General features: G+C 40.4%; 1 protein-coding gene across 5 annotated transcripts in view; it reads right to left on the reverse strand.

Moving 5' to 3' along the window:
• NRP1 (neuropilin 1) overlaps positions 1-23674 on the reverse strand; it is a 114218-nt gene that overhangs the window by 41592 nt on the left and 48952 nt on the right. For all 5 annotated transcript variants that reach the window (XM_085301402.1, XM_085301397.1, XM_085301401.1 and 2 more), the window contains exons 4-6: positions 20746-20973; positions 13159-13314; positions 10371-10537 (exon numbers count right to left, since the gene is read on the reverse strand). In XM_085301402.1, coding sequence (XP_085157528.1) covers positions 10371-10537; positions 13159-13314; positions 20746-20973 — 551 coding nt within the window. The remainder of the gene's footprint in view (positions 1-10370; positions 10538-13158; positions 13315-20745; positions 20974-23674) is intronic.

Consider the following 23674-nt stretch of genomic DNA (forward strand, 5'->3'; position numbering starts at 1 on the left):
AAACCTTTGCTTCAGCACTACATTAACTTGCAAATGGATAACCTAAGACATTTACAATGACTTGGTCAAAAAAAGGAGGAATGTGAATGGCCCCTTTCTCCAGCTAAGATACTTAGGAACCCTTGCTGAGCAATAAATGAGTCAGGAACGTAATACTTTTAATTAACGTTTTCTGAATACTTATTTGTAATTTACATTTAATTTTAAACCTGAGCTTAATCCTCTGATCTGGAATGAAGACAACTATTTAGTGCAGTTTGAATGTAACTTTCCCCAGTCTGTTAGAAACTATAGAAAAGGGAAACTCTATAGCAATACTTGCAGAATCACTCTTTTTTGAGAGAAGGGGATAATTATAGGTCTTTTTTCCCCTCAGTGTACTGAGCATCTAATGTTCACAAATGGAAAACAAGTAACCCAAAGCTTCTCTATCAAACTGCTTCACATATGAATAACTGGGCTTTGCATGGAAAACACTGAATTTTGCCTATAAAGTTCTTCCATGGCATCGTTTTGCCAGCTGCTGTCCTGTTGAAATCAGAGGGCACAGGCAGCAGGGCTTTACTGGTAATACACTTTGGCATTTGAATACAACTAAAATACTACCCATGCATAAGCACACAGAAGTAACCTCTGCTTCTTCCTTTCTCCACATACCTGTGCTAATTCGGTAGGAAGCCGGTAAGTGACAGGATGATATACTACGACGAATTAAACCCCCCTGTCTCAGGCCTTGATGGTATAAATCTGACTGTGCCTTTTCTCCCTTCAGACAGAGCTCCGCTGAAATCACTGGAATTTGGATTTTTTTGAAAGTTCAGACTCTGGATTTTCTATCAGAAATAGCAACAAAATGGGAAAGACTGCCAGTGTCTAAGATTTAATCCTTTCTAAGCTTAATTTCACTGGCAATTCGAATAGGTGTATAACCTCTGTCACGTAGAAATATATGTATTTTCTTGCGATCAGCTCTCTCATCTTGGAAAATCGGCAGAGTCTCTTTAAATCAGTCAGTCATCCACAGAAGTCTGCATTCATTTATTCTCTGTTAAATGGAACTGTCAGTTTTGTTGCACCAAAATTCGATTTTCTATTTCATACATATTGTGTATGATGATTTTAATTTACTACTGGGTCACCAAACAATCAYCACCCTCATTTTAAAAATATGAGTTTCTGCTACTTTCTAGAAAAATACCAGGTAACTGCAGTTAGACAGTGCAAAGAAAAATGAAAGACAAAGGATATACATTCAAGCACCGTTCCATTTCTTCCTTAATATGTCCCTCATCAYGTACACATTGAACACCTCTGAGTGTGCTTTGGAAGAGCTTCTCTTGGTCCTGGGCCAGAGGAGGGGAGAAGGAGGAGGCCCGGCAGGAGCGGATCAGGCTAGTGGCTCCCTGGGAGATTTCCCCTCTGTGGCTGGGGCGAACCTGGGAGAGCAGCGAAGTCTGCTCAGCCTCCAGCCTCCGCGATCCCCTTTTCAGGGTTTCTTTGGCCAAAGAGTGGTGCCTGGTTTGCACCCTCCCTCCCCCCCCATGCTGCCTCTCTCAAAGTTGCTCCATCTCCAGCTATGCAAAGGGCAAAGTTATTGATTTTTAAGTGCTGCTCTTTTTAAAATAAACACAGGATGTTTTTTCTTAGTTAAGCATATCATGAAAGGGAGTAACACTACTATGGATAGTTAATTTTTAAGCCTGATAAGAACATTTTGAAATTATTCTGTGCAATGTCCATCCTTCAGCCCACGTTTGATTTTAATGGAATTTGCAATGGAATTGCTTGTTCTTGTCTGTGTTAAGGCTGAAAGCCACTTTAGTGAGTATTACAATAATCTACAATCTACATATGACTAGTTAAAATATGCCCTGGTTTTATATGTGATAGGACAAATCAATCTTTTCAGCAGCTTCAGAGGATCAACACCAGAAATGAATGTGGTGCAAAATGTTCAACACAGGAGGCTGCAGAGGAGAGAAAGACCAGACTCCATAGTTACAGCTGGTGGCTGGAAGTTATGTGTAAACAGTCCTTCTCTGATGAGAAGCCAGTTGTTCCTGAAAACAGATGAACCAAACCTCAGCTTAATGTTTGGTCAACTGTGCTTTCTCTACTAGTAGGCTTTATTTATCAGAGAGCTATGAAGTTTACACTGATGCCTTTTTGAAGATTTTTTAAAAAACTTTGAATAGAAACATTAGAAGGAAACAAAAATAGAATTATTTTCCCATTGAAATACTATCTTTTTTGGGGAAGAAGACATATTGCTTTCTGAAGGGCAGGTATTTACATCTTGGAGGAAATCTCATCTATCCCTCTGCTTTACCTATTTTGCTACTGCTGTGAAAATGTCACCTAATGGGCAGAGCAGAATTAAACTGGGACAGAAAAGCAAGATAACACAAGGATGGAGGAGGTAAATAATAGCTCTGCAACAGAAATCTGGAGCATGGATGCAGGGACGTGGATGGACCCAAAGGACTTGTGAACTCCTCAGCCTGATACTGCTCTGCAGGTGTGGAAAGAGTGAATAAAAAAGCACAGTCATCTCCATGAAGTGCTCAGCAACACACATATCATCTCCAACACACGGCCTGCCCCACGAGAACCAAGACTTCTAGCTCAGTAACAGCTATGCTTACCATGATATGCCTCAGCTGTGGGTTCTTGCCCAAAACTGTGCTTGCAGCCACTATCCTTAGCCACTTAACCTCTAGCCTTTAGCTCTATCTCGCCTGCATTTTGACACCTGCCTGGTCCTGTAGATTAATTAATTTCTCCTAGACTCAGAAAAATCTTTTGAGACACCTTCCTTCACGTGGCCATGGCAGAAGAGGTGTGTGTGCAGCACCTTGTAGCCAGGTGGGCAAGGCTGCCTGAGCCCGCACRGGGCTCTGCAGACACTGCAAGCCAGTGCCCTACCATGCACAGCGGCACAAACAGCTGACTCCCTTGGTTCGATGGCTGAGATGAGCCAGAATGCACAAATCCAGTGACTGGGAGAAAAGAGAGAATAGAAGAATTATTTAGTACTGAATGAAATATTTTGCTCCAATGGGAATGAAAAATTTTGTCCTAATTACCTGCTTTTAAGTGGCTTTAATTTCTGTGAAAGAAAGTAGCAAAAAAGTTGTTGAAGTTAAAAAAAATCTGTGGTGTTTAGCTTAAAAAAATGTTAAAAACTTTTAAATTTTTCCCCCTGGAACCAGCTATGCAGTGAAAGTAAGATAAATTCTCAAAATCTTGTTGGTAGCTGCTGAATTGGTGCTTTTTCTGGGCACATTTTTAATTCGCTATCTCAGCTCTAAAAGGCCATCTGTCTTGCAGCCGTGGAGGGGCCGCAGGGCTGGCCGGGGACGTGGATGCAGAGGTAATTACAGCGTTACATACCAGCTACCCAGACCTCTGCATAAGGGATCCCCTGGAAGAGCTGCAAGGGTTGTACTGATGAGGCTGGCGGCGAGGGCTCGGAGGGGTCCTGCTTCTGCTGTGCCTCCATATGCCGCGGGCGGGATTGCTCGAAGCCATGCAGGACTCCCCTCTGCATCCAGCCTGAAACATGTCAGAGGGACGTAGAGGGGATTTGATTCTCCACTGCCTTTTGCACCTGCGCTTCTGGAGCAAGAAGGCTGCCAGCAGTTTTGCATAGTTCTCCGAGCATCCCTTCAGCCTCCCCAGAGTGATAAATCTATGGCTGGGAAATTTCTGGTACTAAAGTGGCTCTTAAAGTACTCTGAATAATTAAAAAAACTTCCTACTTTGTAGATCCCTTTTATACCTTCCTCTCCCTCCTGTCTGATTTGAGCACTTGCCTTTGTGAAACTGTACCACTTATTCCCATATCACAACAAATAAAGGTATGAATGCATCCTGCTGGGTCAATTAACCCCCGTTCTGCACTGTGTCACGTCTGCGGTGGCTGTGATTTCCAGAAAGGAATATTCTTCTGTCATTCTTTACCCATGTGCAAACGCACGTTAAGACCATAAGAAAACTGTAGCACTTCTCCTTTTTATAATTTCTGGAGTGCAGTTATGAACTGAAAAGTGACATGAAACAAAAACATGATAACATCTATTCTAAAATGGTAGAGAAGATGAAGAACTAACAATGTTTTTGCACTTTCATGTCAGTGTACTCTCTACTGACAGGTAAGCCTCGCCACAAAGCCTGTGAACTTCAGCTCTCAGCCAGTCCTTTAAAGACTAAGAGAACTTGAAGGCTGAGGTTTCACATTATTATATGCAGTAATGTGATGCACTTTATTGCAATATCAAACTCCAAAAGAAACAGAAGTAATAGTAAAAATAACAGGCATTGTTGTCTCGCACTTCCTTGAGCTTTCATATGAAACATTTAGATAGTGTGGCTCAGTAAAGTCACCCTAAGCAACTGCAAGCACTATTGATGTAAGAATAAACGTGCTAACAAAATAAATGTGCTGTGCAGCAGCCTATATAAATACTGACTGTATTTTAAAGTGAATGCCTGATAAGGAAATAAGCTACAACGCAGATAAAAGGTTGAGACACCAAGTGATGAATTGCAATTATTTTCAAATCTCCTGCAGGAATAAATCTGTATTAATCCATATACCACTTTTCTTCAGTGATGCATGTGTCTAGGTTTCACTTGCAAAGGAACAAGTAACACAGAATACAGGTTACTACGAGTGTAAAGAAGCGAAGGCAAATCTGGATGGCAAATTCCATTTCAGAGCTCCCTCTCATTCTGATGAAGTGATATATTCATAGAAGGGTTTTAAATCAATGGAAGTGTATTTTCCTTGCACAGGAGAGTTAGTGTTAAGTAAACAACTGATATTTCAATCAGTGGGGGCGAGCGGGATCTCCCAGGCTGCTTTCCGCAGAGGCCTGTTCTCACCTCTCTCTGGCCTTTCTCCCGAAATGCTGCGAGAGGCAGCGGGCTAATTTTGTACCAAACGTCTCCTAGTGAAGACGGGTCTGGAAACTGCTATGAAAGAGTCGTAGGTGCCACAGCGATGGGTGTGGGAGAAGGTGCAGATGGGCAGGCAGAGGCTCGAGGGGCCAGGCCAGACCTGCCCCCTCTGCAGAGCCTCTGGCTCAGGCTGGTGCACAGCCGCCAGTACTACATCTGCGCCCTGCTGAAAAACCCAGCAGTACAAATTAGCCATTTCTGTCGAATTAGCCAGAGTGCACAGTATGGAGCTCATCTTAGCAGTAAGGCCTTAGGCCTGCTGCAGAGTGACAGATAATATCCAGTCCAGAGTGTAATGTCTATTTGTGCAATGTTAACCCCCATAAATTCGAAACAAATTTGAACTGGCTGAGTGTGTTTGTACCAGCTCGGTGCTTTTCACTGTATGGCTGCAACGTTTTCATGCGCTGCTCGGATTTTAAGGCTAGATGTGCAGTTTTGTCCAGCCCCTGCCGATAATGGGAACTAAAGATCGTGTGTTATTAGCAAGCGCACTTTGCTTCCTGGGCAAGCAAGCTGGAGGTCTCACTCCGCGTTACATGATGAGAGAAAAATTGCACCACCCTGAAACTACCATCTAGCTCGGTGGGAGGGCGGAGATTTGTGCTGTGTGCATTAGAGGAAACGTTTTGACGGGAAACACGCCGACCCTGCAGAAGATGTCCCCAGGAGGTGGTGGTGCCCGTCGCGGGTTTGCGAACCCCTGCTGGCAGGAGGACTGATGACAGCGCAGGTTGCCAGCGACCCCAGTAACGGGCAGTCAGGCCCCCTCCGAAACCACCCACGCGCTGGACTCGGGCGTCCTCCGCTGGAGGCGCCGCTCTGGCCCGGGGCCCTGTCTGGAGCCGGCCCCGCGGCCCCGGCGGGAGCCGGCCGAGAGCCCCCGGCGCCGGCCCGGGCCCCGGGAGCCTGCCGCGCGGAGCAGGCCGTGGCTCGCGCCCGGGGCCTTCGGAAACCGCGCACAAACTGCTCCCTGAGCGTAAGGATCTCACGTGTTGCTTTTCACATGCGTGTAAATATAACTGCTGTTCTTAAATGYGAACATTAAATCTACTCTGTAAAAATACAATTACTGCTGCCATGGCAGAAATCTGTCGTCCCTTTTGAAGGAACGCCTTGAAAATGCAATCATAAAATCCCTGCACGTTATGGATTTCATTAACATTGTACTCCCCTAGGATTCCCAATTGCACAATAACAGGAGTTCTTTAAATTTTAAATACCACAGACAGGAACAGTTTCACTAAAACCAGATGTGAATGCCTCGCACTGGCCTTCTTACTGGTTCTAAGTACTGAAACGGGCTGGTAATTGATACCTATTAACGTGTTTGTTGTTCAGATTACAGAAATGGAAACACTATACTATTTTTCCTGTGAAAGGATACGTTAATGAGGGACAATGACTTGTATTTCAATGGCAGTTCCCTGCTCTTGATTAAATTAAAGGGCTGTTTTTATTTTTTATTTTAAATTGTGCTGTTTCACACTAAAGGGCCGCCGAGTGTGTGAAATGTAACTGTAATGAATAAGTAGGTTTAACGTAAGGTTGGGGAGCCACTAACATCCCGTATGACACTGAACTAACTTYATGCTTGTTTCTGGCAACTCTTGCCTCAAGTCCTTTTTGTATCTTTATTCCATTCATATTAGAAAATCCGCAGACTTCATTAATGTGTTTTTAAAGAAGAAATTCAATCTGGAATGACTCTGTTTCTGATTATGGAGTCACTCCAAACCTGAAGCTCATTGAGCAATTTAAAAAAGTGTGTTTAAGGGTAAGAAAAAAAAATGAAGAAAGTACCAGGCAGACTGATGGTGTGATTGTGGTATTGATATTTTGAATCTAAGCTATGACATTTATTTCAAAACAAACAAGGAAAGGAAAGGAAAGGAAAGACAGCTTTCATTTAGCAGGGCCTGGTAGGCAGGCGGCATTCAGATGAACTTAGGAGTTAGCATCTTGCCAGCCAAAGGAGCAATCTAGTTTTTCCACCAAAGAATGAATTTCACATCCACAGATGGAATTCATGCAAATACATTACTACCACCAAGCAACCACTATTCTCCTAATTCTTTTTAGTGAAACAGTCCAAAAGATGTCAACACCTCAAAGAAGACAATCATATTGCATGCCCTCTAGACATCCCCTGTAGATACCAATCTCCCATTGCTGATACTTAACTGAGAGACTTTTGTCTTAGCAAAAACAAGGGATAAAGGGAAGGGAAAGGAGAACTATAATATTTCCCCTAAACAAAAAATGACACGCTAAAGAAACTAGGAAACTAGCATTTGGAGATGAATTTTCAAGCTGCCTTGCCCATGCATGACCATATGTATCTCGTATATATGCCCAAATTGCCTATGCATATTATCAGTTTGAAGGCAGGCCACTACTTAATCAGCTACAGTGTGTGTGCGGGTATGGGGAATGTGCAATTGTGGAAAGATTAATAAATACCAACATAAGCAAAATCTCTGTCTCTCAGACAATGGCACATGCAGAAAGAAAAATGCTTCCACTTTAAAAGTTCCATGTTTGGCATAGCTGCATCTGTCAGCCTGTTTTTTGCAACAGAATATTTTCTAGAGCTCTTGCACTATGCAACTAAAATCTATTTATGTTGTACTGAATAAAAACAAAATACTTCAGATAAATGATAAGTTTAGAGTAGCACACAGAACAAAACAGAACAACATGACCTTGGTCCTTCATATACAAGGGTCTTCCTCCTTTTATAAAATATTATGATTTATTTCAACTGGTAATTTCAGAGTATTTCATTAGGTGCATGTCCTTGGATGTTTGTCTGTAAACCTTTATGGAGATGAACATCTGYTCCTGGGGATATTTATACAGAGGAAACATAGGATTTCAATATTTCATCCAGATACAAACTTGCAACATGTGCCTAATGCTAGTTGTGTCRTCGGTTCTTATGTTCAAGGACTATGTTGCTGAGGTGCCTGATGGTCTGAACTGCTTAGCACCTATCTCAAGACTTTCAGTTGAGTTCAACTGAAAAGCATCTAGAACACTTCTGGAGGCTTAAGTGAGCAATTGCAGTATTGAACTAAACTATAATAAATATTTAGAAAAATTAATGTTCTCTCGACACAAATGGAACCAAAGATGAGTTCAAGCATTGTATTTTGTGAAAGCTAGAGGATAGCATACTCAGCCTAAAACAAACATGCCAGTTTGGATGTTTCTGCTACACAGGATGAGTGACAAGGATAATTAATAGCTCTTCTGCAACATACATGTTGGTGCAAAACACGCAAATTCCATGCAATCAGTCTTCATGCAGGATTTTGTAGGCTCAGTCTTGCAAACAAGACCCAGCTCTGCAGAGAAGGCTGTTACAGCCTGGATTGGCTCCGGCATGAAGTCTTCCCCAGGGATACTGTTCCCTCAGCATGGGCTATGGGCCACCTAGGAGATGCCTTAGGGCTCAGCCACTTYGGGAAACAGTTCACACAGTGTCTTGCAGAGCAGGGGCTGGGGGAAGTAGGCTGGCGCTGTGGTGCGAGCAGCACAGGGTATGAAGGACTCAACCAGCTCCTTGGCTGATGTAGCAGCTAGAGGCAGCACTGAGCTGCTGAAAACTGCGCTAAGTGGTTGCTTCAACCTCGAGTATCCTGCAAAGGAGGCTGAGAAATTCATGGGCAAGAGACTTTAAGTACTCTCAGCTGTTCTAAGGATAAACACCAGAGCAGCTTGGATTCTGTTATGTTTGTCGTTAAAAAGGTTAATAGTTAAAAAAAGCATTTGAAGCTTTTTCTCAGAAAGATCTAGTTCTAAGTGAAAGGATTAAGCCATATGTGTGTGTGTATATATATATATGTATATATATGTATATGTATATATATGTATGTATGTATGTAGTTATCATAACTTAATAAAGTTAATAAGCACATAGAGCACATAAATGAGATTTGACTGGCTSTCTTGTTTTGATTATCTAGTAATAAATGCGTAAGTGACAGCAGAAAAGAAGGAAATAAAGAAGAAGTGGCAGTCATATGATCAGATGAAACACATGGAATTCGATTCTGATGTATTCCACCTTTTTTCCACATACATTCCATGGATTTCAAACGGCAATGATTAATAACAAGTCTAGCCCTTAGATAAGGCTGGGGAGATTTTAACAGTTATTTCTAAGTAAAGGAAAACGATCAACATGGGTTTTTTGCCACTCTGGAGCCTGATTAGGTCCTTCAACCACGATTATCAAGTTGCCGAGAGCTCAGGATGTGTGGAGGCCCCTAAGCAGGACATCTGAGAGTCCCATTGTGTGCAAAGGATCAGAAATGAAAGATATCCCCCCTCTTTCTTCCCTTTGCTAACTACTACTCAACATGTTTTTAAGCTTTCTTGTAGACAGCAAACCTCACAGGAAACACCAATGTGACTATTCTTATTGACGGCTAATGATGCATTGTTTTTATATGTCGATTAGTAATTTCCTATGGTAAGCAACAGAAGCAGAAGGAATGTTTAAAATATATGAATAAGTTTTCAGTATTAGTATTATTTATCTAATGTGCTCAAAACTTTCTCCTAGTTTTTGCCAATACAAATAGAATCTAGATCACAATTAAGAAGTGTGAATCAACCTACACAGTTAAGATAAATCACTTTTTTTCATTTAATGAAATTAATTAATTATCCTATTAGGATAAATTGTTATTTGTAAACAGTAATTCATATGAGTAATTCCAATCTGTTCAGGAATCATGAACCATTAAGCTACACAGACCTGATAACAAATAACAAACAACAAGCCTAAATAGACCCATTGTACTCAAGGATTCTCTTCATGAGCACAAGCATTTGCTGCATTTCTGCTATATTAACAAAGCAAAGCCAAGACAGCCGATCTTGGTGCAGAACGTTAGGTTTAATGACATGGAAGAAGAGCCACTAGACGGAGACCAGTAAACTCATTTCATGTGTAACATATTCTAGAAGGGACTTAGGTCTTCTAAGGTGAAATCTGAGTGCATTAAAACACCATTCCACATATTAATGCCTAACTATGATCAGCTTGAGACACAGCACATGCTCAGTTTACTGGGACATTCCACTTTAAGTGCATGTTAAACTAATATTGACTTTTCCACTAAACCAAAATCTTTTATTTGTGCCCAGAAGACTGAAAAAACAATAGACGTGGGAAGCAGAAGAATTAATCTTCCTGACCTTTTCTTTTTTTATGCCTTTGGGAGTCAGTCTTTGTGTGTGTGTCTAATAGGGAATGTGAGCTGTTCACTGGCAATGATTCTTAGATTATGTCTAAGTCCTTTACTGTATTATTTTGTTCTTTCTTTTGCATTCTCCACATTCAATGAACTCCACAGAGTATAATTAATAATATCTTTGAAACATTATCTTTTTACCTGTATCCATTCTCTGATAGAATCCTCCCCTGGAGTCCATCCATTTTCAGGGTAATTTAGTCGGGACCTTTCTGAAGACCACATAGTGCTGTACTGGGAGGAGACAGTGATCTGGTCAGAGTGAATTTCTCCTGACTCCATACCTAGTGGTTCCGTGCACTGGAAATCTGAAGAAAAATAAATTACCGTCATTACCATGGTCAGCTTTCTGATTTAGACTTTGAATAATGAGAACATTTTCCTGTTTTGAATATGAGTATCTAAAGAATTTATTTTTATGTGACTTTGAATTCTTTAGCAACTCTAAGTGAGGCAGTATTGGGCTTATGGTGTCATTCTTAATACTGTCATTCGAGTTGCCATGGCAATCTCTGCAATAATAATGCTATACAAACATTTTTAGTCCCGTGTTGTAGCCATTTCAATATAGGACAACAGAATTCTCTTTTCTAGGGTAGCACTGGCATTTGTGTGGATTCATAATATGAAACAATATATGTTCAACCTCTAATTCTGCACAAAAGTAGGTAAGACAAACSAGATGACTCAACAAAATATTTTTTATTTGAAAACTATTTACTGTAGTACAAYAGAGTATAAAATGTCTTAAAAATATTATTTAAAATCCAGGTATTCTCTTTGGATTCTGGACACTGGAAGGAAATAAACCAAAAAAATTTGAATCCAGGCCAGATGAATATTGACCTAAGGGAATTATTGTCTCTTCTGTAATGTGCTGTATTTTAAATGAGTTGATCATCCCCATCCAATCTCTTCTTGTTGACACAAAAATTATCTAGGTAATTCAGAATCAATTGACAATCTAGTCAATACACTGAGTTCAAAGACTGATAGGGCATGGAGATTAAATTCTACAAAAAGTTAAGGCTCCAGTGTCTGCCAAAACAACGATTGCAGGTAGATTTTCATCCCCAGCTGCTCATGTGCTTTTTCTGTCAGAGGTTTACCACTCCCRTTGCAGGGGCAGAAGCAAAGGACATGTGCCTACACTTCAGACTGGGCACTTCATAGTTCAGTATAAGTATAAATTGCCTTCACTGAGAGTTTAGGGTAATGAATTAAAAGACTAATCTGAGTTGCCCAATGAGCTTTTAATAAGTGAAGTTTTGATTTTTCAAGGAAAATTAAAGTAGTCTGAAAAAAAATGTGCTTGAAAACTTTTAAAGGGGAACCAAAAATTCCTATGTAGACATACTATCAGGGAGCCTCATGGGTGTTGTAGCTAGGGTGCCCCACATGTGAATTATCAAATTTGCTGGTGAAACAGAATTTCTAGACTGCTTCAATGTGCTTGGATCCTTGGGAGCTAGCTGAACTGCTTTAGGGTAAGACTCAAAGTAAATAAACTTCTGCTTGGAATCGAGAGAGCCATAAGCCACTATGTAGGACTCAAGACATGCTAGGCGGGAGTCGTAACGTCTGAAAGCAGGTGTCCAGATTCAGTTAGTTAGACATGTGAGCATCCCCTGTAGTAAGAGAGACAGGTACCTCCTGAGGCCTTTCAGGTGTCTGAGATAGGTTTAGTTATCCTCTAGTACTAACAACACAAAGACCAAAGCAGCTGAAATTAAGTGAGAAGAATCACTTCTCTGTTTAAGAGAATGATCATAGAAAATGTTCCCTGTTATCAGCTAAAACAGGTTTCACTGGCTGAGGGAATTAGTGTGCACATGCACTAGCCTCTCTTGTTCTGTAGTCCCCTAGTTAAGAGATGGAGGCATTCCAGCACAGCAGATACTATTAATATTGGTTCCAGCGTGTTGCTTCTACAATACAGAGGGAGGATGACTGTGGAGCAGGTGGCCGTGGGGACCCGCATTGCCTGTGCTAGCTAACGAAGGCAGGAGCAGCAGCTCCTAAGGAGAAGTCAAACGAGGCAGAGGAATAGTCTGAGAGAGAGGGAGGAGGGTATTTCCCATCTGCAGAGGCTGGGGTATGTCCCGTTCCCCGCTCCGGGCTATGTGCTTACAAGGAGATGTTGGAGAGGTGAATGTAGAGGGGAGGTGGGAAGAGGGAGGGATAATTTCAATTTACTTTTCTCTGGTTAGTCTTCTTTCATTAAACAAGTATAGTAAGTCTGGGGAAACCTGAATCTGTACAGTAAGTCACAAAAAGGAGAGAGTTTGATTGAAGGTCCAAGTGTTTCATCATCAGGCAAAGCAAGGAAATTGGCAATGGCATGGTGTAACTGCCCATTTTTCCCCTGCTCCTCCCTCACTTCACTTCATTCTCTGTCCAAAGGGTAAACATAAAAATGAGGCAACGCGGAGAAAAATCAGAGACAGAGAACAGAGCTTAAATGGCTTACAAAATGGTTTAACAAGACTATGTATATTAAATGTGTTCTTTTTACTCAAAAAAAAAAAAAAAAAAAAAAAAAAAACGCTCATCAAAGCTTATTCCATGCGATAAAAGAAAGCTTTGGACAGTGCATTCATTGCCCATATTTCATTTTTGTAGTGCAACTGTTCAATTGCTCTGCATTCCTGGTTTCTTTGGTCAGCACAGTTTTTCACAATAATTCTTCCAACTTCCTGTTAATCCTGAGAAATAGAACTGCGAGGAGAAATCTGTTTCTTGCATTGATTTTCAAAGGGTAGCTGTTCTTTGAAAAAAAAAAAAAAGAAAGAAAGAAAAGCAAAACCAGCCCTCCTTCACTATCTTATTTATTTAAGGTTTCTTTAAAGTTTCATGTGCTACCTGGTGTGCAAGAAGACATAACAGAGAATATTTTCCAAGAAACTCTGCAGGATGGATAAATACTGACCTTCTGATACGCTGCTCTGTGACACGCTGTAGTTTGCTGAGAATCCCTCTTTTGCTATTGCGCTGTCGGTGTAAAATACCATTGAAAGAATCCCTGTTGATGAGCGAACGCGGCCTGGGTTGTTCTGCCCACAATAACGCCCTATGTGCGGGCCAACTGAAAAGAGACAAAATACAATAGTAAACCACCTCTTCTCCTATAACAATAAATGTCACTGAAATAGCCTCCTATGGAGATTCCCTTGGCAGGAAATAGTAAGCCTCTACAAGAGTTTAAAATCACAATCTCACCAATAACTTAGCAATGAACAATAAATTGCTCATGCTACCGCAGAAATCTCACTTTCACATTACAGGTAGCACTCCATAAACCTCTGAGGAGGTAAAGAACTAGATTTTCAAAAGGTGTCTTTAAAGTGCACAGAGTGAGCAACAATGCACAAAATTACATGTACAAAACAGCAGAAGTGTTTTCCAAAGTGCGATTGAAGCACCTGGTTATGATAAGGACATTGAATGGTCCAATTTACCTACAAGCTTACAAGACACTGAACACCCTTAGCTCTGGGAACTGGAGTTCAAACAGCGCCTTTGAGGATTTATGCCCAATGCTGCAGATAATCTGTTAGCTTCACAGTAAATTTAGAAAAATGCTTTTGCATTCATTTTGACGCAATGTGCAACATCTCTTTATACTCTCCTATTTAGGCTCTCAGCACATCCTCATGGATCTTTCTCCCATATGCTCAGCGTTCAAGAACACTGTAAAAGAATTCTTGAGGAAAATCTTAATCCATTAAAAAGAGCAAGGATTTCTTAAGTACATCTCCATGTCACAGGACACAAACACATACACACATACATGATCTCTCTGCCTGTTAATAATATATAAACCAGTTTCTGATATTTTTCTGGATTGCCTGTGTAGTGAGATAATCTGTTCCCTTAATTAAGCTACTCAATTCACAACCAACATATGTGGCCTTCTAGCACTTAAGCATTCCCTACAGATAGGTCCCTAGGCTGTTGAATAGTGATACATCTGTGCTTACAAACAATAAGAACAGAAAATGCTAAAACCCATGCAAAGATTCAATCATAATACTAATCATAAGACATCATTCTAATGCTTACACCACTGGCTTTTCAGGCTTAAATTAACACCTCATCATTTCTCTAGGAAGTCAGTTCAATTTTCAGTTTAAAATATAAAATGTTTATATATCCTAATTATTCCCAGTTCAAATAAAACCCTCACCTAACGTTATTTTGTAGTCATTTATTGGCCTTTTCCAACAAATAAAACAGTTCCAACTTGGAATAGCTTTATTATATAAGCTACACATTTCTGTAAGGTCCCAGTGTTGCCAGAAAGAAGAAGCTCAGATGATATAGCTCTTGCTGCCAGCATATATTTTTCTATCCATGTTCTGGCCACAGTTAGTCTTCAGTTGCCTTGGCAATCCCATAGCATTTAAAATACCTGCCAGTTCAACCCTTTTTCACCAGGACTGTTCAATGCAGTATTGCAGGAATGAAACACCCTACAGAGGATATGAGCTGGATTCTTTCTTATCCTGGAAATCATTAAAGCTTTATGGTTCTATTATCTGAAGTGAGAAAGTCATTCCAGAGTGCTAGCATTACTGTCTCTTCAAAAAAATATAAAATAACACCCCCTCTTCAGGCTGCAATTGCCCCCTCCTTTTTTTAAAAAAATTTTTGATGTGCAAACAGCTCTGACTGTTCTTTCCCGCGATGGCCTCTCACCATTACAGCCGCTGATCTTGCTCTGAACTGCAAGAGTCTAGGGAGGATGAGGCCACCACGTTACGGCACTCTGAGCCTCCCTCCTCCCATCTGCTTCAGGGAAGGCCTCTTTGAAAGAGCAAACAGAAGGGAACTTTGTTTAAAGCAGACAGGCTTTATGATCACCCATGACTCACTGGTTTATAATTTTAAAGATACATTTAACGATTCTGCATTTCAGCCTCCTAAAAATTGTCCCTGCTATCATGGTACTATTCTCTTTATTGGCTTGTGTAGATGTAAGAGCCAAAAACTTTGCGAACATGACACAAAGAGGTATTGAATTTTTTTGCACAACATGTAAACCTTAGCCTACTGAGCTAATGCAGTATTGATCTGAGTAGAACTGGATGAAATAGAGATTCTTATTCGTCTTATATAAATAGCTAACACACTTAAAGTTCTCCTTTTCCATTTAAGTCTCAAAAACTTTTGAATGATAATAAATTGCCTGATGTTTCAGGTGTCACCAGATTAAATAAATGCAGTGTTGGGGACACTGTTGGAGCAATARTCCAGCAGATTATACTGCTGGCTGCCTGAGTAGACTCTGCTGCTGTTTTTTTGTACTGTCTTTCTGATCCTTCTTCTTCATACATTGAGCGGGGAGTTTCATAAATTCTCACACTGCTACAAAAGACCATATGCGAGTCAAAATGGGAATTCTAGATGAGTAGGTACTGAAACGTGATGAGGCCTAGGAAGCTCATTGCAGCTTCATGGGCAGACCATCACGTCACTTTGTTGGCTTTCCCCAGGAAGATCTGCTCTAAAGAGGAGTCACTTGGAACTGTCCTCATTCAAGGTCAGCTCTAGCACTACACAACAGGGACTTTTCTCTGAGCCAGCCAGTTCTGCTCGACTGCCCACGCTCTAGCTGTTTCTAGCTGGGATCTTGTCTCTTATCTCTCCATCGACATAGCACATACAGTGGAAAATTAAGTTACTTTCAAGTTAAAAGATGGAGGGGCAGCTAGGAAACCTGTTCTGCAAGTTTTTTCCAAAACACAGAGTCTATTTGACAGCTGGAATGAAATATTAAAAGAAGTGTTACATTAACTAGGCATTTCACTGAATTTTAAAGGCCATCTGTTAAAGTATGTTGGTGTGGTGTAAACAGTATTTTCAAAGCAGTGTGACTCTTACTGACAAAACATTTGCATACAATATCAGATGCTAAAGAGAAAAGAAGTGCAAAATGAATTCTGTCCTCATAGCCTCATAGCCCAGTAGTCACTGACAGCGAACTTGTATACATTCTTATGCCTTAATAGCATCTCACAAGAGTGTAGAAGGCAACCACAACAGAGGAGAAAAACACCTCAATTAATAGCAACTTTCATTTGCATTGATGTTAACAACCAAAGTAAAGTGTTCTTTTTTTTTTCTTCCTATAATTCAGTGCAAGCTCTTCTGGTATTGACCAGAATAATGCTTAGCCTGTGGTTCTCAAACCATATGTAAACTTCTTTAAATTACTTTTAAGCCCCTAGCAGACGATCTATAGAGCTTCAAAGAAAGCTGCCTGATGAATATGTGCAATTCATCACTTAAGCTAGTCCTGGTTTTGAGTGGGCTATTTTTCTTCAAAGTCATCAATGGACTGTTCTCAGCCAATGCTGGCAGAGGTATATTTGTGCCTTGGGCAAAGACATTTTTGGTGTCTAGATAATTTGTGCAAAATCACACATTTCTGTTCTGTGATCTACTTATTCCCCTGCTCCAACTCCACCTGTTACTCTTCAAAGCACTGTCCTATTTCTGCACAATATTTGCAAAATACACCTGTAGTTCCCAAATAATCTCCAACAGGGCCTGTTTGACTTATTGCTGCATTTGAAAGAAGAGACCAAAAAGGGTGCCTTTGGCATGCAGTTATGCAGAAACAAAGTGCTGGTTTGAGGCTTTCCTGAACAACATGCCTACCATTCCCCTCATGAACTAGCAAAACACTTAGACTATTGCTTAACTTCAGACACATAAGAACCCCTGGAGAATTCCTTTTGAAGTCAACATAACTACTCATATGCTTCAAAGATAAGCACATGTTTTGCAAAATCAAGATGTGAGTATACAGCACTTGCCAGATTCAATTCTGTAAAAGGATAACTAGGTAGGCTTAGGGCTCCATGACAGTGAAGGAGCATTTCAGGATTAACTTCTTCACAAATGATCATTGTAGTTGCTAGCAAATCTATCAGAAAATTGTTTTCCATTAGGAAAATGTCAATTAGTAAGCAGCAAAAAGTAAGTGGAAGCATACTGATTTTGGCATTTCATTTTAAACATCATTTTGAAACTTCCTTTAAGAGAATTGTTTTTTCTTTTTTGGTACAGGGAAGGGAAAAAAGTAAATACTTCATAATTGCACAATTTCTTGAAAACAGCAAATTCAGTTCCCGTTGATCTCTAGTGCCTATAGCTGAGCAAATTCTGCCATAAAAACTTTTTGCACATATGGTGAGATTCATCTGCTCTAATTTAGGCATCTAAAGTTATAGATGTTACAGAGTTAGCGACCCAGATCTCCCATTATAGTCAATGAGATAAGCATCTCTAGAGGACCATTTGCTGCATCCTAAACTGGATGTCTAAGATAGATCAGGAAGGAAGCGTTGTTCTCCCCTGCCGAGGACGGTGGGACTTGCAGAGCCTGGCTGAAACCCTGACTCACAGCACTCAGCCGCGGGCGAGAGCGCCAGGGGACTGCCTGGGTAATCCTGCCCTGGCTGCAGCTACAACTGCGCTCTGCCAAACCATTCACCATGCTCAGTGTTATCCCTGCAAACCATAGCTGTGCAGCTGTGGAGCTGCAGATTTTAATGGAAGGATATATATATCTTTTTCAAACATTTTAAAAGTAATAGTTTATAGTAAACCGAAACAAAACATAAAACTCCTTTTTGTGCACTGATTTACTGCTAAATCCAGATAACTACCATATCCTTAGTAGCAGGAATCCTTGTTTTATTCTATGTTTAAATGAAGTGTGGCAAAATGGGTAATTTAACATCAAACATAACTGGGCATGCAAGCAGTAGTGCAGTATAACAAAGCAAAATAGATTAATTTTTTATGGCTATGTCTATATCACTAAATGAAACACTGTGGCCAGTGGCCAGGGACCATTCTTTGGACCAGGCTAACGGCATGACACAGCTCACTTCCGTATGGCTCTGCCCTCTAAAGCAGGATGGCCATGTCCAAAGTGCAAATTGCTGTCCTCCAAACTGGGCTTAGGAATTGCTTGGGAACGTGCAGGTTGACGTGGGCTAAAATAGTGCCAGGAAATGTGCTAGCAATTAAGAAGTACAGACAACCACAGACAGATGTTCTAGTCTCATTTTAGTTAATAATATAGACTGCAGCCTGAAAATATTTTTTCACAGACTAAAGGAAAATAGCGACAAAGGTCTGGATGAGTCTCCCTTTGTTAAAGACAACCATAATATCTAATCTTTTTCAGAAACTTACTACTTCCATCTGTATGCAAATTAGATTTATTTTGGCTTCTTTTCCCTTTTGTAAGATTATCTGGATTCTCTCTTTCAGATATCTAGAAGCTTATTTTAATTTGTATCTTCAGTTTCCTGTGTCAACTTTGCTCTTCAGTTGAAACAGTTCTTCTCCCTCTCCAATATTCATCCTGTGATATATTTGTGGAGAAGCAATGATGTCCTCTCTGCCCTTATAGTGCTAAGTTAAGCAAGAGAGAGAAACTTCTGGCTATGGAATCATCCTTTGGTGAATCATGTATTAAACATTTTTCTAGGACTGCCACAGGCTCCCTCAGTATGTGTCCAAGAAACATTTCTTTCTAATCTATGGAATTAGATGAATATTTACAAATGTGTAAACATACTGGAAGTCAGGATCAGTTTGGGTTTGGATAGTTTGTAAGGGAACTGGAAGGCTGATAATGCATGTTGTTAGTTGTTCTTTGGTATGACTCAATCACTTTTCTGAACCAGAAAATTAMCACTTTGAAACTCACTGACATTAATAATAATGCATTTCTTTCTGATAATGTTACATATAAATTGATTGATTGGGTCATTTTTTCACGTATCAGTTTAAATCCAAGTTCTCCAGGAATTAGCTTGGAAAGATTTGGCCTATATTCAAATAAACCTATTATTAAATGTTCCAGACATTGTTATTGTATTGTTAAAATACTGTTTTCCTAACTGAAGAATTAAACACTAAATCATCTTTCTACTACTGTTATGGCTCTTTCTTCACTATTTACTGGAGTGCTAAAAGAGCCATGAAAAACTTATTAAACCTAAAAGAAAAGGAAAAACAAAAATGTAAAAAAGTAGATACCTATTTACTGCTGCATCAATAAAAGCTTTAATTGGAATGATATTGTGGATTAATCTAGGAAAACAGGCAAGTTTAAGTGTGTTATTAAAATATGTTCCTACAGTTATATGTTTTCATTTAAATGAAATATTCATATAGGATTAGCAGTTTGAAGAAATCACCACTGCTCTTCATAAAAGCAAAGAAAATATCTTTTAAAATGGGCTATCACACCCGTGGAAAACTGAAAGAGCTATAATTAGAGYTCAGCACAAAGACATGAATCCTGACTTCTTGGATTTTGCTACAAGTTAAAAAGAAAGAAGAAGATCTACAAGACATGTTTATTTATCAGCTTGCAGCATACATGGAGACACTGAAAAAAGGCATCAAGAGCAGTTGGTTTAACATTGCTGCTTGCACAGTACAAATAGATATTTTGGCACCCTRAGGTTAGGTACTTGGCTTCAATGACATGTGAGGGTTGGGCCCTCAGCCTGTCTAGCCAGCGTCTTTTGATAAATACTACSCGGCTGTCCTAACTGGAGGGAACTTGGATGTTGTAGACCCATTGCCACATGTGAGAAAGAGGAGAAATCATATGGCTCTTGCGTGCATCAGTTTCACTGTAAAATAGGAATATGAGACTGGGGATTGGGTGATATGAGGGCTCACTGGCTCCATAGATGTAGCTGGTATCTAGCTATGAACTTAACGAATTTAAACAAAAGGTCAAGTGGAGTCAAGAACTAAGCGAAAAATTTCTGAAATGGCAAGAAGTAAGTTCCAGAAGGTATCCAACTGGCAGCCTGGCACGTGTGCCCAGCTAGTCAGTAGAGCGTATAAATTAACACATTAACATAAGACCTTTGGATTTGCTTATACTGCTGTAAGAGGAACTCTGCACCATGCCTAAGTTAGCTGAATGGCTAAGTGCAGGACTGTTCATTGACTGGGGTAATCATTTAGTGACTATGATTTCAGTTGTACAAGTGCCATATTTCCTCTGGTAAAGAAATTATCTGCTTTCACATCTGGGCTCTAACCTGGTTGCTCCTCAAGCTAGAGGGGTTGTACCTAAAGTCCAGTTTGGGCTAACCCAGGAAACCCAAACAAGGTTGTAGGAAACTCTTGGACAACACTCACATATTGCCTTCAGAAGTATGGAGGCCCTTTATGAGACTTTCACAAGTAGTTTATTTTAGCATAGGTCAATCACATATTAGCTCTAAAAGCAGATTCTTCACCCAAACCAACTGTTCAAAATTAAGCATATTTTATTAAAAAATCATTCACACTGTAATATGCTTTACTGAATGAATTTACAGTGTATTTCTCCAATTAATTCAACTCATCTCACATACATCAAACAAAGACCCCTCTACTATGACATTTAAAAAATGAGAATATGCCTTCTGCAGCCCACTATAATGTAATGGCTATGTATATATATCACAGTCCATTTTTCTCTTACCATCGGGGAATCCATCCCAGATTTCCAATCGGTCATAGCGACAGAACGCCCCCCCTGGAGTATTTGAATCAGGTTCTAGTTCAAAGCTTTCAAATTCCAGTATAATCTCCGACATCTTTGGTGCAAAGATAATATAAGTGCATTCAAGGCTATTGGGATATTTTTCAGGGAACCCAGGAGACTTTATCACTCCACTTGATGAAGTGAAGTTTCTGGAACATTCAGGTCCTGTATGAGAAAGAGAAAAATACCTAAGTTAACACTATGCTGCTAAGCAAATTAGTTAACTGGAAAACAAATTTGGTCGTATTGTCTTTCTAGCAGCAAAGGTGGCTTTCCAATGAAACACCTCATTTTAATCGCTGTATTAATCACTCAGCCAGCCAGTTCCTATTATTGATAGTCAGATATTAAAGCACAATTCACATATACTGTGTAATCTCCAAATTTCAATTTGTATGAAACAATATGAAAACTTGTACTAGCTCTAGAAAAAATTATGACAAATACAAAGTCATGTGGGAACAATGAAAATGTAAGCTGCAGAAATCTCGACAGAGCCCTAGAGAAATAATTATAGCCCCTTCAAGCTCAAATCTTTAAATCTTATGGCTGACAGGCTTTTATTGGTGAAATAGAACATTTTAGGAAAGCGGGTGAGTGAATTCAGTAGAGGGAGTAGTGGTTTCAGATTCCTGGAGCACTGACTCAGTAACTCTGCCAGATGTGACCTATGCCTCCTTGACAAACTAAATGTGAAAGGTAATTCGTACATGTACCAAGGGTGAGTGACTCACTCTGAGTGGTGTTGACACAGGTGCACCAGTAAAATGTTGCTGTTAGTGCAGGCATGATAAACTGTGTGATTACAGGCAGTGTTGCTAAAAGTCACCTAACGTCAATGTTGACACACTAACTTTCCCCAATGTCCCCACCATGGCATAATATGATCCTCCAAACACTGCTCTTGGTCAAGCAGGGAAGTGGCAATGGAGAAGCAAGGGTATAAAAGGCCAGATCACTGGATATGCCTTTGCGAATACAGTGGTCTAAAACCAGAGTTCATCTCTTGTTGACAGATCACATTTCTCCTTTACTGAGGTCCCTCAGGAATCCTCTCCTTGGATTCCACATCTGCAGGTGTGCTCGGAGCAAGCCACAGGCACTGCCCACACCTCCTCCCCCTGGGTCAGCCTAGGTACCTCTCTCTCTCTGACTATTGACACTCCCAATTTAATGGAAAGTGAGTTACAGGCTTTGGGGCATTAGTGGATACCAGCTGGCTGGGGAGTTTGGGTAGGATGGCTCAGATGAAGCTCTTCAGACATGGCATAGAAGAATGATACAAGCAAGAGTTTGGTTGCAACAGGTCTGTGCTGGACTGTGAGTCTGTGTGGTAGCTTTCAATTTAGATGAAGATGCCTACCGTAGTCAGGAGCCTTAGAGGATTTCCAATGCTTAACACAGTTCATTCATGGAAAACAGTCTGGTTTGTTGCATATATGAATACTCTTATTGCACTATAGAAAATGTTTTCCTTGTGAATGTGCCAAACATATTACCTCTCTCTCTCTCCCCGCCCCCTTGATCTGGCCAGCTCCCAAGTAAATTCAATATGCAAGAGAGAGAGATCTGAAGGAATCTAGTCAATTCAGGTATTTCAGTCCTTCATCAGACACTGATAGGAAATGGTTGAGTATCAAATTAATATTCAGAACACTTCACAGCATATTTTGGAAGAGGTAGATATTAATGGGCACATAACCTGATCCCTTTCAATTTGAGAAATTGCATTTTGCCTGTAATTAAATCTCCCCCTTATATGTTAGCCAGATATTTCTCTTCTCTCTCTGTCATTCCCACGTCTCCTTGTCATATTTGGGAGGGTTATATTCTGCTTGCTGCTTTTCACTCCTACCAGTAGCTGCTATTCCAGGATAAAATAACCTCAGAGTATGCCATTCATAGCATGAAGCGCTCTGTACTCCTCTTGGAATCCAATAATAGATATAATGTAATGTGTAAGCCAGGATGATTACTGCTCTATTAAATACAACCAAACCCTGGCTCTGTGAGCACAGGATTGCCAGGCTCCCTACAGTCACCGATGGCATCTCAGTACCACCTTGCTCTGTCTTAAATGTGTTCAAGTCAGTCTGGTGCAAGAAACAAAAACTATTTTCAGATGAGTTCCCTCATTAAAATGCCCTCCACAGATTTTGACCCTTTATTAACACTGTGAAGAAATTACAGGAATTAAATCAACTCTGAGGCTGCAAGGGACTCCATGAAGTTCTGGCATAAGAGACCCATCAGAATAGATACTTCTGAGACAGAGAAACTGCATGTGTGTGTGTGCGAAATAGAGACAGAGAGAGAAGCTGGGAAAACAGGGAGGGCAGGCAAAAGAAGAAGCAAAAGAGAGAGATGATTTTGGAGGTCATTTTATTTGCTCTCTGTAGGAGGTGTCACTGAGCCAGAAAATCTTTTGTCTTCCTGTTTGACAATGTCTTTTATTTTGATTTAAACCATTAATTAAGTCCATCTAAGGTTAGGAATATAGCATGTTAATCATCTAGATCCTCTTGTAGTCATGAGGCCATTCATCCACCCTACGACAGGCTGGCTGTCAGAGTCAAAATGACAAATATTTCAAATGGGTTAAACATTAGGTGATATGGATCTCATGTTTTTAGTCTGGAACTCAGTGTCTCCTCCAGTGTCTCTCTGGTTAAGAAGCTGGATGAGAAAGAAAGGCAGCTCCTACTCTCAAACCCATAYTACATTTATCATGATGCTTACATGTGTCGGTCTCTCCTCACTGTCTCCACGGTGGGCAGCCCAAGGAGCATCAGGTTTACAATTCACCGTAGGATACAGGGAGAGTAATACAGCTTTTCTTTTCAAAAACTAAGAATGGCCTCACAGG

This window comes from Rhea americana, unplaced genomic scaffold (genome assembly GCF_003343005.1).
Source record: "Rhea americana isolate MKP2758 unplaced genomic scaffold, rheAme1 scaffold_176, whole genome shotgun sequence".
In the NCBI taxonomy this organism is placed as follows: Eukaryota; Metazoa; Chordata; class Aves; order Rheiformes; family Rheidae; genus Rhea; species Rhea americana.